Raw genomic sequence first — 14,657 nt, 5'->3', positions numbered from 1 at the left:
GCCTTGAAAATAAATGCCAAAAAAATTGTTTCATTTTTCATTAAAAAACCCTTAAAAAGATAAAAAGTATTTTGCAAGTTTCAACATTATAAATTATGTATTTTCTTCAAATTATCTTGTCATTGAGTACATGTTTAAGCCAACTTAAATATCTGCTGAAGCTGAAAGAAAATTATATTCAGAAGTTAACATTAGTGAAATACAGGTTACATTTTACAATCTAAAATAACTAGACTGCTTTGGAAAAAAAAAACATTTTAATGAATTCACACTTGTGAATTTTAATTGCTTATGCAAGTATTGTTTAAAAAACTGCTTCAAAATTAATCTTTCTGAATTCAAACTATAGTTCTCTCTCTCCTAACTTCCTATTAATACATAGGCAAGTTATTCCTTGTGGTAGTACTAGAAAAAAAAAAAATACTACCTGCTGAGGATTATCAGCTGCCATTTGATAAACACTTGTTTTCTTTATATTTTCAAATCTATAGCTGAACAACACTGCATACAATATTCAGCTCCGGTACTAAATATGGTAAGATTTAACATTTTAGTTCTTAAAAAATTACATTACTGAGGCCAATGTTCTCAGCATGGAAAAAATTCATTAAGAACTTCTGAGTTATGCACACAAGTAGGCAAGAGGGGGTTTTTGTGGTTTTTTGTTTGGGTTGTTTTTTTTTTTTTTTTCAGTGGAGGCTCTAAACACAGTGGCATTCTTAGAATATCCCATTACAAATCTAAGCAGCCATTACAAACATTTCAGGAATGTTCCTTCCATATGCTTAGAACGTCAATTATAATGCTTTAACCTCCCAGTAGATCACAGTCCTGTAAAACAAACCTAAGAAAATCTTACATTTCCTCCTACAAAAATCTAGAAGAAAGGAAGAAAACAGGGTGTAGCTTCATTCTAGACAGCAGACACACACATTTTTTTCTTGCTATGCTTTGGCTTTTGTAAAACAAGCACTACTGAAATGGGAAAGGCAAGAGAAAAGTTTTATGGACATTAGCGTCCTGCTTGGTGAAAAGGTCATGTTTCTACATATAACAAAAAACAAAGATATATCTTAAGCAAATTACTAGACACTTAAATACATTCTTCCTCTTCAGAGTATCATAATTACAGCTTTGTTTTAATACAGCATTGAAGTGTTTTCATATCAAAACAAAAATTTGGGGGAAGAAAAGGAAAATATTTACAGTAAACAATTCATATTCTTTACAAAGCAGCTTAAGTCAAATAAAAAAAAAGCATTTGCAGGTATCACCTTGCATGCAACAGTTAACTGAATAACCTTTTACTTACTGCTTTTCTTATGCTTGTGCCTGGGCTTTTTATTTTAAATTACTTCCTACCTTGAAAGTTGTACTGCACGTTGGTAATGAAATTTAAATAACTATTTTTTTCTCCCAGTCAAAGTGCCTAAATAGTTCAGGACCTTGGTAATGGCAGGCTTGTATCTAGATTTAATGGACTGAGCCAAAATTCACTTCCATCTGGGAAGTGAAGTCAGTCAATGTCATCCTGTTTTCATATTATTCAAAATTGCCATCATTTGAATTGCATTGTTATAGGCAAGTTCAGAAAGATACTCTGACATTAAAAATAAGCAGCGGGACCTAATATTCTTCTCCGGCCTGCAATCTGAAAGGAGTCTTTATGCCAAATCGACCAGCTCTTAAAGACTTTCTTATATATTTTATTGAGGTAGAATAGCAGTCCCACTATTTAAAATCAGCCAGAGGGAACCATGCAAAGCAACTCCTTCCTTACTACATCTGTCAGAAAGTTTAGCTTAAAAACTGGGACTACTTTGTGGATAAGTATATGGATATTTATAAGTTATTTTTGAGCTCCTTTCTTTCACATTGTGCTAAACACGAAAGCACTTGTCACAGGCTTTTACTTTTTTCATCACAACCTTGCTTTGCCTATGTCAAAAAGAACAACTTACATTACCAAAAAAAGAATATTTTTTTTTAGATCTGAATTTAATGCTTCTGCAATTTTTAAAGAACACACCTCTCTTAAATGTTTCAACTGAGCTTTTTCTTCTATTACTACTAAAATGTTCCAATGGTATCTAAAGGATAATATCAATAACTAAGGGGAGGGAGATGAATATTTTAGTTTTCTTCTAAGTGCTCTGAGGCTTTATCTTAAATACACGTCTACAGTTGAAACGAAGTATCAGCAAGCATTGTTTCAAAACAAACTGAAGAGGTAAGAAAGTCAAGATACCTGATTCAATAGAGTAGACAATTTCTGCATTTTTTCCCTTGTCCTTATCCAAGGCTGTAACCTGGAGAACTGCAGATCCAACAGCTGCTGACTCATACACCCTTCCTTCGTAGGAAGAGCTGGTGAACCACGGGGCGTGATCGTTCGTGTCACTGACATTAATGATGATTCTCGCATAGTTGCGCTTCACAGGAACATCTTGATCTCGAACCTGAAACAGTTAGCACATTACTAGTAATTAAGCACTGTTATTTCAGTAGTTCATCCAATATTAGTAATAATTCAAGGTTCAATCTGTACTAGTCACAGAGACAAAGACAGCATACAACTTAAACATACAAATAAATGTTTGAATTAAGGGGATAAATGAAAAAGACATTAAGAAGATATTTGTTATTGACTACAGAAGAAATTTTGTGTTTATTTACCATGATGGTGAGAATATGCTGGTTCATGGTCTCATGATCCAGTTTTTCTGAAGTATATAGAGAGCCAGTTGCAGGGTCCAGACGAAATTTTTTAAGACTGATGGGATCAGTGCTGCCCTGCATGGTATAAATCAGTTTATTCTTCTCGTCTCTGTCTGTAGCGCTGACTTGCAGAATTTCTGTATCTGGCATGGTGTCTTCAGGTATAACTACTTCATATTTTGAAGCAGAAAACTGGGGCCTGTGATTATTTGTGTCTATAACTTTGATGTACACCTGAAATGATAAAATGGGAAGGAGAAAACATTGATGATATTTGGGGAACAGAGATGAAAACAGGCTATTTCATCAAAAAAACAGATCATAATACTGAAATAATTGCACTGCAAGGCAAGTACTATTCTCAGAGAATGGGAGGGAACTAAGAGGCGTAGGGAAGAAGAATGTCACTAAACCCCAAAATGCCTTGCCTTCCCTAAAGTCAAGTGAGAAATTTATAGAACCAATTTATACAGTTAGAGTAACTTCGATGCTTCAAATTGCATCTTCCACCAAAGTTCAGTTGGGTTCACCTACATGCTACGCAGGCAATGCTCTCCATGTCTGAATAATGGTGTTCACTGGAACCACACAAGATCCCTGCACACCCAGTTGCCTTGCACAGCATCCAACTCTTGTATAAAAAGGGTAAGACATTCAGCCACCATATCCTGTTCCTCAGGATAGCATCAGATGAGTAACATTAATGCCGAAGACTTGTCAGGTGGACAGCAAAGCTCAAAGAACACTTGGCTAAATTCAAGTTCTTGTACTCCCCAACATAAGGAGGACATGGACCTGTTTGAGCACGTCCAGAGGAAGGCCATGAAGATACTCAGAGAGATTATACAGTTAGAGTAACTTCGATGCTTCAAATTGCATCTTCCACCAAAGTTCAGTTGGGTTCACCTACATGCTACGCAGGCAATGCTCTCCATGTCTGAATAATGATGTTCACTGGAACCACACAAGATCCCTGCACACCCAGTTGCCTTGCACAGCATCCAACTCTTGTATAAAAAGGGTAAGACATTCAGCCACCATATCCTGTTCCTCAGGATAGCATCAGATGAGTAACATTAATGCCGAAGACTTGTCAGGTGGACAGCAAAGCTCAAAGAACACTTGGCTAAATTCAAGTTCTTGTACTCCCCAACATAAGGAGGACATGGACCTGTTTGAGCACGTCCAGAGGAAGGCCATGAAGATACTCAGAGAGATGGAGCATGTCTGCTGTGAGGACAGGCTGAGAGAGTTGGTGGTGTTCAATCTGGAGAAGAAAAGGCTCCAGGAAGACTTTTATAGCAGCTTTCCAGTATCTTAAGGGCACCTACAGGAAAGCTGGAGAGGGACTTTTTACAAGGGCATGTAGTGATAGGATGAGGAGTAATGCTTCAAACTGGAAGTGGGTAGATTTAGATGAGATATTAGGAAGAAATTTTTCACTATGGAGGTGGTGAGGCACCGGCACAGGTTGCCCAGGGAAGCTGTTGAACCCCCATCCCTGGAGGTGTTCAAGACTTTTGCATCTATGCAATGAAGTCCTGCACCAACCCTGGAGGCACCATGGGGCAGACTGAGAATCTGGGAACATGAAGAGCTGAGTGGAACTCTTGTGATAACTTTGTTTTATAAGATAGGAAAGTCATCCTAAAAACTGTGATATTTCCCACTCTGGTAGCTGAAATAATTGTCACCAGAAAGACTATTTTCACTGAGAATTTCACTCAGACAATAAAAAAGAACAGAGAAGCATATAAAAGGGAATATAGGATCTAAGCTGAAGATGGCAAATGTGGAATCTCAAGAGTCAGAAGACAGATACAGAATGAAAAGCCACAAAATGAATGAGAAAGGTTTTAAGTTTATTTGAAACCATGAAACAAGCTGTGGGTAAGCAAGATCACCGGGTGCTGCAATAAGCTCCTAAATGGAAAGAAATCACCCAGACAAGATGGGAACCACCCCCCGGTCCTGCTGAACTGCAGGGAGGAAAAATTTAAAAATAAATAAATGATAATGCTCCTAATGTAACACACGCTGTTGGTAATACTGAGCTCCACCTGCAGACAGGCAGGGCTGGGAGTGGGGCACACGTGGGTTTGTGTGTGCACATGAGCGTCCACAGCCACACGCACACACCTCTAAGATTTTAGTATATGTAGTCCTAGAGGTTTCAGGTCAGTAAACCACAATCTGAGATATAGTAAATTTCACTCAGACAATAAAAAAGAACAGAGTGGGGCATGCGTGGGTTTGTGTGTGCACATGAGTGTCCACAGCCACACGCACACACCTCTAATATTTTAGTATATGTAGTCCTAGGGGTTTCAGGTCAGTAAGCCACAATCTGAGATATAGTGCATTTAGGAAAATACTCATAAACACAAGTAGTTATTCAGTGTTTGAAACAGTCTGTTAGAAAAAAAAAATACAAACTATCACTGCTTTTTATATGAAAACGCTGCCTCCCACGATTTATTAGATTTTTCAGAAAATGGAAGAAATAGCAAATAAACTAATCATTTGGCACACTGACAAAATCCCTTGCACGATGTTGCTACGGAAACTAAGGAGTTTGCTTTTGTCATGGATTAAAAATTGATTAAAGATAGGAAACAAAGAACTGGAATAAATACTGATTTTCAGTGGGGAGAAAAAATAATGGTTTGTGACCCAGGACACATATTAGATCAGGTTTTTAAATATATTCACTAACAAATTAAACTGGAAAATGAACAGTGAGAATGAAATGAGTATGACCTTAAATAAAAGATTTTTTTTAGATTGTCATGATTAGAGAGGATGTAATAAAGCAACACAAGCACAGTTGTTGTGGTTTAAAAAAATCTGTATAAATAGAATTTAATGCATCTTGGAAGAAGAAATACTGGAGGGTCCCCTTAGAATTTTAGTAAAAACAGCTGCTGACTGAATACAGGTCCTCAGGAAAATGAGAACTAATGAAGGTGGCCAACAAATTTTACAAATTACAGAAAAACTCTACCCTCAGTTCAAATCAAATTATACAAACACATTTTGTATAACTAAAAGGTTAAATGACCATATAAAACTAAAACACTTAGTTTATAGATACTATGCTTTTAAAGGAACATGTCAGCGATGCTTTTATTCAATTCCCACCCCCCAACAGATTAAGTTTACACTCAGAAAAAACAGTGAGTGAAAAGATAAAGTGTCAAATTTGATGGATTTAAATCAAAACTGTTGATTTCTATTCCCCTTCAAATGAGGAAATACAGAGACTTAAGATAAAACCCTGAGGTGGGAGGGAATGCAACTCCAGAGCAACTGCGTTAGATGACTCTTCAGAGCAGAAGACTTGGTCACCTGTGCTGCTGTTACTACACAAAATCAATACTGGAAAATATCATTTCTAGCATGGAGCACCACAAAAAAACTGGGTAAAGTACTCAGTTAAATGCCAGGAATGAAACTAACGCTGGTACCTGCAAGACTAACCACAGAGCCAATGAACCAGCTTAACTGAGGAGTGATCTGTTGATCATACCACGAGAAGGACTTAGCTAATGCCTCCTCTGGTATTAGCTACTCAAGCAGTTAAAATGACCTTTCTGCTAAACATGTGAGGAGACATCCTCCCAAAACATACTGTTGAGCTGAGCAGATAAGGAGCTAGCTCATCAAAATGTACAGCACTATTAAATATGAATTATTAACAAAAATATTGCTAAGGAAGAAGCATAATGACTCAGACGCTACGAGTAGCTTCCTCAAGTTATTCTACCACTTGTCAAATGACTTGCTGGGGCATGTAGTTTTTCTCCACACTGGTGAACACAGCTACAAAAACACAATTTGATCTATTAGTGTAATTGTTTTAAATGTACCTAAAATCCAAAGTTTATCTTAGACTCAAGTGAAAGGTGTTTTATCTACATACTTCAGGATTCATTTCTCACGAAAGGGAGGGGGTAAAGGGAAGGGTACAGGAAAGACAGACGGACTCTTCTCAGAGGTGCACAGCAAAAGGACAAAAGGTGACACACTCACAAGCTCCAATAAGGGAAACTACAATTAGACACAAGAAAAAAATTATTTTCAAGGAGGGGCTGTTAAACACTAACATCAAAGCATGCCCAAGGAAGAGGTGGCACCCTGCCACCCCAGGCACTTAGGACCTGACAACTTCCTGAACAACTGAATCCAACTTGAGTTTGCTCTGCTTTGAGCAGGAGTTTTAACCAGATGAAATCCAGGGGCTCCTTCCAGTCTAAACTATTAAATAAACATACTAAGGAAACCTTACTTTCAAGACAGGTTTTCTTACTGACGTGATGCGCAATTTCCTTTTAAATTGCACAAGTATTGACCAAATATTCCTGTAAACTGTCATGGCATTCAAATTAAACGAAAAGCACCTAAAGTAGTAATTGTGGGTGCAATTTTAAAGGCCCACACAGAAAAATATTGGTTTGTGAGCATGAGAACAAAACACATGAAGAGCTTGTGTTATTCCAAAGTAACATATATAATACAATAAAACAGCTATATAAATTCTCAATAAAATACTAAGATTATATTCAAATGGAATACACTAATATAGTCTCTTAAGAAAGAAGTTGCATCTTAAAGAGGCACACTACAGAAAAGTTTGACATTAACAGGTCATGATGTGATCTCTGAAAGCAAATGTTCTGGAACTAAAGAAACATGATTAATTTTGCAAGGCTGTGTTTGCACTGAGAGGGATGCAACCTGGTTATACAGGCAGAGCACAAAGCAGCTCAGGATTATTTAGAGGAAGGACTTGAAATCTGTTAATTATTTGACAGGTGAAAGCTAAATTTGCATTGGAGCAAGCTGATTATAAGTTATAGAGGATATATGTGCCAGTGACAAAGCATACTCAGTGTGTAATATTTAAACATGGTGTGCCTTTGAATTGTTTTAACCTAATTTTTCATTTGCTGATTCTATGTGGAGTTTAAAATCTCCTCCTCTCTCCTTTCATAATGACATTATAGTTACACTGACATGTTTATAATCATTTTCATAAACAAAAAGTTGTATTACCCAGAGATAATGTAACTGCATTGCAGTTCTAAAATGTCTCTGTGGAACAGTGTGGTGATGGCAAGCAAAAATGCACATTTAATCAATGAAGAACATTCTATCCTTCATTCCCAAATCAACCCCAAAGTGTAATATCCATATAAATTTTGCATAAAGCAAGATTAAATATTCTGCACTAGCACAGCACTAGGTAAAAAGCTGCAATTAGCTTTAAACCATTGTAAGTATTACTTCCAGTGAAAAAAAAAAAAAAAAGATAGACATAGCAATGACTGGAAGCAGCTATAACTAGAAACAGGATTAATCTTTTTTCTTTCTTCTTTTATTCCCCCCAAAAAGCAACTCAATAGTTAACGTATTGCTGCTTACATCCTATGAAGAACCTTTTCTATTTACGGCCAAAACATTATAATCCAAAAACATTAGTAAATTTAGTTGTTTTTTTTTAATGATATTCCTTCCTAGTGTGACACAAGTCATCTCTAACATCATCTGTCAAACACCGCTACTGTAGGCCGGGAATTTGTTTGTCCTTGTTTTGCATCATGCATTTGGCATTTAGATGCATGCAAAATTCTAATAGCCTCCACGCCTACTGCTGCTGTATTTTTCAAAAAAGCTATTTAACTGGAGTCCTGAAAGAGTCAAATGCTCTACAGATGTTAATGGCCCCAGGCCAGCAAATGCCTTCTAGTTTCAACTCAGATTCAATACGCTGCTTTTACACAATAAGATTTTAGTTTTTTGTCCCCCCTTCACAAGCGTCTTGAAAATGTCATTTCCTTTTTCAAATTGAACATAAAATTACTTAATCTGCTGTTAAACAAGGTCTGCTAAATTGTTTACTGTATTTCCAATGTTTACAGCAATTACTTTGTAAGCTAAAAGCTGTGTATGGCGTATTGTTGTTCCTAATGTATGCACTCAGTAATCAGATATATTTATTTTTTTTTGCCTGTCACTCTATTTTAACTGTTTATCAGCTCTTGGAAAAATCCAACACAACATCAACGCTCAGACTTTAATCATTATTTCAGCAGTGGAATGTACACACTGGCAGCCATAAATCACACCTTCAACTTTGATTTCGTATCAACGCTCTTAATTCCCCTGCCTCATCTCAAATGCATCTTCTTAACGAGAGTCCTGAGGGCTTATCTTAACAGATCAGTCCATTTGGGTGGGCCCAGGAGTTATGGGGGAGATAAGAGAATCAGTTAAAAATCAGGAGTCTGTTTCATGCCCCAAGAGTTGCAGAGTTTGAACTAATCCGTGCTCCTCCATCCGTACACCCCAGTAACATGAGACTCAAAACCAGTAACTGGTGCTTATCCCAGGAGCAGGGGAAAAGGGAAGACAATGCAAAGGAAGCCTTTGTGCTCGTTCGTAACAGAAACCACAACCCCTGCTCCTGCCAACTCCGGCTGCCAGAGGAAAGACACAAAAGAAAATCATACAAAAAAAGCAATCACAGAAATAAGAGACGATAAATTTGAGACTACTACTCCTATTCTTCTCCAGAAGACCGCTGTGGTAAATGTTTATAATGTTCACTCAGCTTCACAAAATGCTAAAATAACAAATTCGTTTAAAGAAATTGGACAAAAGCTTCACTGTGCACTTTCAGGAAGAACTAAATGAATCTCGTACCCAGAGGAAGAGAAGGAGCGAGGGTTAAAGCATCTTTGTGACCTTCCAATTCTTGGTTGTTCCAGAAGACAAAGCAGATTATGGTTCAACTGTGACAGCTCAGGAGGCCTGCACAAATTCAGCTATAGAAGCAGCAGCACTGGATAGAATATCTGCAGTCATCAAGACCACAAATTCAGCCTTTACTAGTCCCCAGGCTACCCCAACACGCTCTGCATGGTGGCATTTTTGACTGCATTCTTGGGAGGGAGGGGAAGGGTGTGTGGAAAGCCTCTTGCTGTTCTTTCTGACTTTCCTGGCAAAAGGAATTCTTTTAGTTGGATGTGGGTTTCTTCTGATTTTTTTCAAACTAAATTCATGCCTTCTATCCAGTGTTCTTTAATTGGCAGAAATGAAACTGCTCAATACTTTCACTACAACTAGGCACTATATTTTCAGCAGGATTCTCCGAACCTTTTATGGTGATTATCAGCACCAGCAGCAATGGCCCCACGGCTGTGACAGCAGCGAGTTCTGACTGGGGCACATGCTGTTGTGTCTGGAGATTCGTGGTCTAGAATATCACTCACAATTATCACCATTAAAGGAAAAGGAAACTGCTAACCTTGCAGTCTTCTACTATTGGATTTATTCTATGTGACCTATCAAGCCTCCAGACATGCAGTCAGGTCAATAAAGATCCTGTTTTAAATCCTAAACATTGACAAGAGATGTCCTTCCCTCTAGCCAAAAGGAGGAAGACAAGATAAAAGAGATTAGAAAAGATGACACAGAAACATACATACTGCACAGAAGCTGAAGAACAAGAAATTGTGTTCATAACAGATTTCTATATACAGAAAAGTCAGCAGCAACCTCAACTTTGAGCTCCTGAGCAATAGGTCAGTGATGGGGTAGGCAATAAAGACACATCACTACCCCAGTCCAACAGTCTTAAATTGATAAATAAATCCTTTCCTGTCTATTTGGAAGAAAAGAAGAGCTCCTCTATGCTTGTGCCTTCATTCACACCAACTTCAGCTAAACCTTACTTCCAAATATATTCAGGTTCTGGACTAGGGGAATAAAATAGATGGCAAAACCAGGAGGGATAACCTACTATACTAGGAGTTATTTCAGCACTGTCAAGAAAGGCTTCTGCCTGAAACTGAACTTACTAGTTCAACTGCAAGGAATTGCCAGCACCATGCAGTAAAGAGGTTATCTGAAAAAAATCAGCACTGTCAAGAAAGGCTTCTGCCTGAAACTGAACTTACTAGTTCAACTGCAAGGAATTGCCAGCACCACGCAGCCTTAGTAAAGAGGTTATCTGAAAAAAATTGTTTTGTCTAAGATTGCTGCTTTTTGAAGATTTTTTGACAATCTCTACCCCCACTGAAGCCAAAACAAAGCACTCAGGAAGACACACAGCAATGTTACCATCTAAACCTTGTTTCTGCACACCACGCAGAACGAGCAGCTCGGTTTCATAAAATGGTAATTGGACCTTGTACAATTTATCATCCACAGAGCTTGGGGTGGGAACCCAAACAACCTCACAATGGTGATCATTTCAATTTCAAGCTAAGTAATCATATTATTTGGTGATTTTGGGGGAGTTGAATAAAGAGGGGTAATTCACATAAGAAGTATTAATCCTTTTCTTGTAAGTAAATCATGCAGAGAAGGGCTTAGTTTCTGTTTTCATTTACTCAGCTAATGTAGGAACACGATATAACTTAAAAGCGGTTGACTCAGGCTATAGCACAGTAACACACAACCTTCCACCTGGACCACCAAAGAACGTGGCTCTATGAATATCAGAATCCACTTCTATTTTAGATGGGGTCCCTAATTTATACAAACCATATTCATCGTACAGGATGAAAAAAAAAATGGTAAGGAGAAAATGCAACACCCTCTCCAGCCCCCAGCCACAAATTCCGTCTTCTATAAGTGCTTCATTAGGAAGCCCATTACCTGAGTGCTGATAGATCTGGTTCCATCTGTTGCCTCTACCGTCAAGTTGTAATTTGATTTCTGTTCTGCATCAAGAGGTCTAGCGACAATGATAGTTCCAGTGCCCTTGTCCACATCAAACCGACTGTCATAGTTGCCACCTTGTTCAGGAAATTGGGAGAGGAAGAAGTTCATAAAACAACAGCATTGTTGCATTATTTTCATGTATGGTCATGTTCTGTCTTCAGATGCTTAATGAAGGTGGAACTGTACACACATATACTTATATATATACACTTATTTTAAACCCTTCGGGGTTTTTTCTGGTAATATGATATGCTGCTACTTACAGATAGTTAAAACTGATTACTTTTGGACAAAGCTGATTTGTCTGGCTCATGGAAAGTTAGCAGGTAGATTCTGAGCAAGATTTTCTACTTTTTTTTTTTTCAATACTTTCACTACAACTAGGCACTATATTTTCAGCAGGATTCTCCGAACCTTTTATGGTGATTATCAGCACCAGCAGCAATGGCCCCACGGCTGTGACAGCAGCGAGTTCTGACTGGGGCACATGCTGTTGTGTCTGGAGATTCGTGGTCTAGAATATCACTCACAATTATCACCATTAAAGGAAAAGGAAACTGCTAACCTTGCAGTCTTCTACTATTGGATTTATTCTATGTGACCTATCAAGCCTCCAGACATGCAGTCAGGTCAATAAAGATCCTGTTTTAAATCCTAAACATTGACAAGAGATGTCCTTCCCTCTAGCCAAAAGGAGGAAGACAAGATAAAAGAGATTAGAAAAGATGACACAGAAACATACATACTGCACAGAAGCTGAAGAACAAGAAATTGTGTTCATAACAGATTTCTATATACAGAAAAGTCAGCAGCAACCTCAACTTTGAGCTCCTGAGCAATAGGTCAGTGATGGGGTAGGCAATAAAGACACATCACTACCCCAGTCCAACAGTCTTAAATTGATAAATAAATCCTTTCCTGTCTATTTGGAAGAAAAGAAGAGCTCCTCTATGCTTGTGCCTTCATTCACACCAACTTCAGCTAAACCTTACTTCCAAATATATTCAGGTTCTGGACTAGGGGAATAAAATAGATGGCAAAACCAGGAGGGTGACGGAACCCTGGAACAGGCTGCCCAGGGAGGTTGTGGAGTCCCCTTCTTTGGAGATTTTCAAAACCCGCCTGGATGCAGTCCTGAGTAACATGCTCTAGCTCTGGGCAATCCTGCTTCAGCAGGGGAGTTGGACTAGATGATCTCTATGGTCCCTTCCAACTCTAGAAATTCAGTGAAATTCAGTGAAAACCTACTATACTAGGAGTTATTTCAGCACTGTCAAGAAAGGCTTCTGCCTGAAACTGAACTTACTAGTTCAACTGCAAGGAATTGCCAGCACCACGCAGCCTTAGTAAAGAGGTTATCTGAAAAAAATTGTTTTGTCTAAGATTGCTGCTTTTTGAAGATTTTTTGACAATCTCTACCCCCACTGAAGCCAAAACAAAGCACTCAGGAAGACACACAGCAATGTTACCATCTAAACCTTGTTTCTGCACACCCTGCAGGACGAGCGGCTCGGTTTCATAAAATGGTAATTGGACCTTGTACAATTTATCATCCACAGAGCTTGGGGTGGGGGGGGGAACCCAAACAACCTCACAATGGTGATCATTTCAATTTCAAGCTAAGTAATCATATTATTTGGTGATTTTGGGGGAGTTGAATAAAGAGGGGTAATTCACATAAGAAGTATTAATCCTTTTCTTGTAAGTAAATCACGCAGAGAAGGGCTTAGTTTCTGTTTTCATTTACTCAGCTAATGTAGGAACACGATATAACTTAAAAGCGGTTGACTCAGGCTATAGCACAGTAACACACAACCTTCCACCTGGACCACCAAAGAACGTGGCTCTACGAATATCAGAATCCACTTCTATTTTAGATGGGGTCCCTAATTTATACAAACCATATTCATCGTACAGGATGAAAAAAAAAATGGTAAGGAGAAAATGCAACACCCTCTCCAGCCCCCAGCCACAAATTCCGTCTTCTATAAGTGCTTCATTAGGAAGCCCATTACCTGAGTGCTGATAGATCTGGTTCCATCTGTTGCCTCTACCGTCAAGTTGTAATTTGATTTCTGTTCTGCATCAAGAGGTCTAGCGACAATGATAGTTCCAGTGCCCTTGTCCACATCAAACCGACTGTCATAGTTGCCACCTTGTTCAGGAAATTGGGAGAGGAAGAAGTTCATAAAACAACAGCATTGTTGCATTATTTTCATGTATGGTCATGTTCTGTCTTCAGATGCTTAATGAAGGTGGAACTGTACACACATATACTTATATATATACACTTATTTTAAACCCTTCGGGGTTTTTTCTGGTAATATGATATGCTGCTACTTACAGATAGTTAAAACTGATTACTTTTGGACAAAGCTGATTTGTCTGGCTCATGGAAAGTTAGCAGGTAGATTCTGAGCAAGATTTTCTACTTTTTTTTTTTTAAAGCAGAATTTAAAGATTCCAAATAACAGGAAACTGAGAATTACTAGGTGAAATGTGATAGTTCATTTCTGTGCAGACAGTCAGGCTAATTAGTGAAAAAACAAATTTTGATCAAAATGCATGAAAATCCCAAATCAGAAATACTGTCAAATTTATGCCCTTTGGATCAGAGTATAAATTACTATACTCATATATGACTACAGGTAAGGTTGAAAAAGCTATGGTACCTCCAAAGGATCCTCACCTCAACGCTGTGTATCTAAAGAACTCACTATCTAATTCCTGCTGAGATGAGCAGGACTCAGATAGGTGCTAAATATCTAAATGCCCAGTGTTTAAATATGGCCAAGCTCCTTTTCTGAAGCAAATTCTCTTAACTTCCCCTGTGAAACTTTCAAATTACCCTTTGAAATATAGTTAAATAACCGTGTAGATCAATAGCTACACTTAGTCGTTTAAACAGTTAATTGATCATCATCATGCCACCCCGAGCAGACTGTCATGAGAATAAAACGTCCATTAAGTCCAAATATTGTTAGCAATGATAAATACTGCCATTTAACTACAATTGCTTTAGACCTCTCAATAATCTGCCCAAAATGGACAAATCAATTTTTATTTTGGTCAAGCCAGTGCTAGATATGGCAAAACAATTTCTCCTAATTATGTGCATGTGTTTCTCTAATTATATTTTACAAGGATAGCATTCAGACCTCGTGAGTGGGTTTGGTTTGTTTTTAATGAGTTTTTACATGCTGCGATTT

At 38.0% G+C, this 14,657-nt stretch overlaps 1 protein-coding gene across 1 annotated transcript in view; it reads right to left on the bottom strand.

Annotated features, from left to right (window-relative positions):
- FAT1 (FAT atypical cadherin 1) overlaps window positions 1–14,657 on the bottom strand; it is a 112,132-nt gene that overhangs the window by 31,331 nt on the left and 66,144 nt on the right. Inside the window, exons 7-9 of the mRNA XM_014945563.1 lie at window positions 13,464–13,603; window positions 2,677–2,952; window positions 2,249–2,459 (exon numbers count right to left, since the gene is read on the bottom strand). Of these exons, the coding sequence (XP_014801049.1) occupies window positions 2,249–2,459; window positions 2,677–2,952; window positions 13,464–13,603 (627 nt within the window). The remainder of the gene's footprint in view (window positions 1–2,248; window positions 2,460–2,676; window positions 2,953–13,463; window positions 13,604–14,657) is intronic.

The sequence above is a fragment of the Calidris pugnax genome, unplaced genomic scaffold (assembly GCF_001431845.1).
Source record: "Calidris pugnax isolate Ruff unplaced genomic scaffold, ASM143184v1 scaffold58, whole genome shotgun sequence".
In the NCBI taxonomy this organism is placed as follows: Eukaryota; Metazoa; Chordata; class Aves; order Charadriiformes; family Scolopacidae; genus Calidris; species Calidris pugnax.
This window is presented reverse-complemented; position numbering and strand designations above follow the sequence as displayed.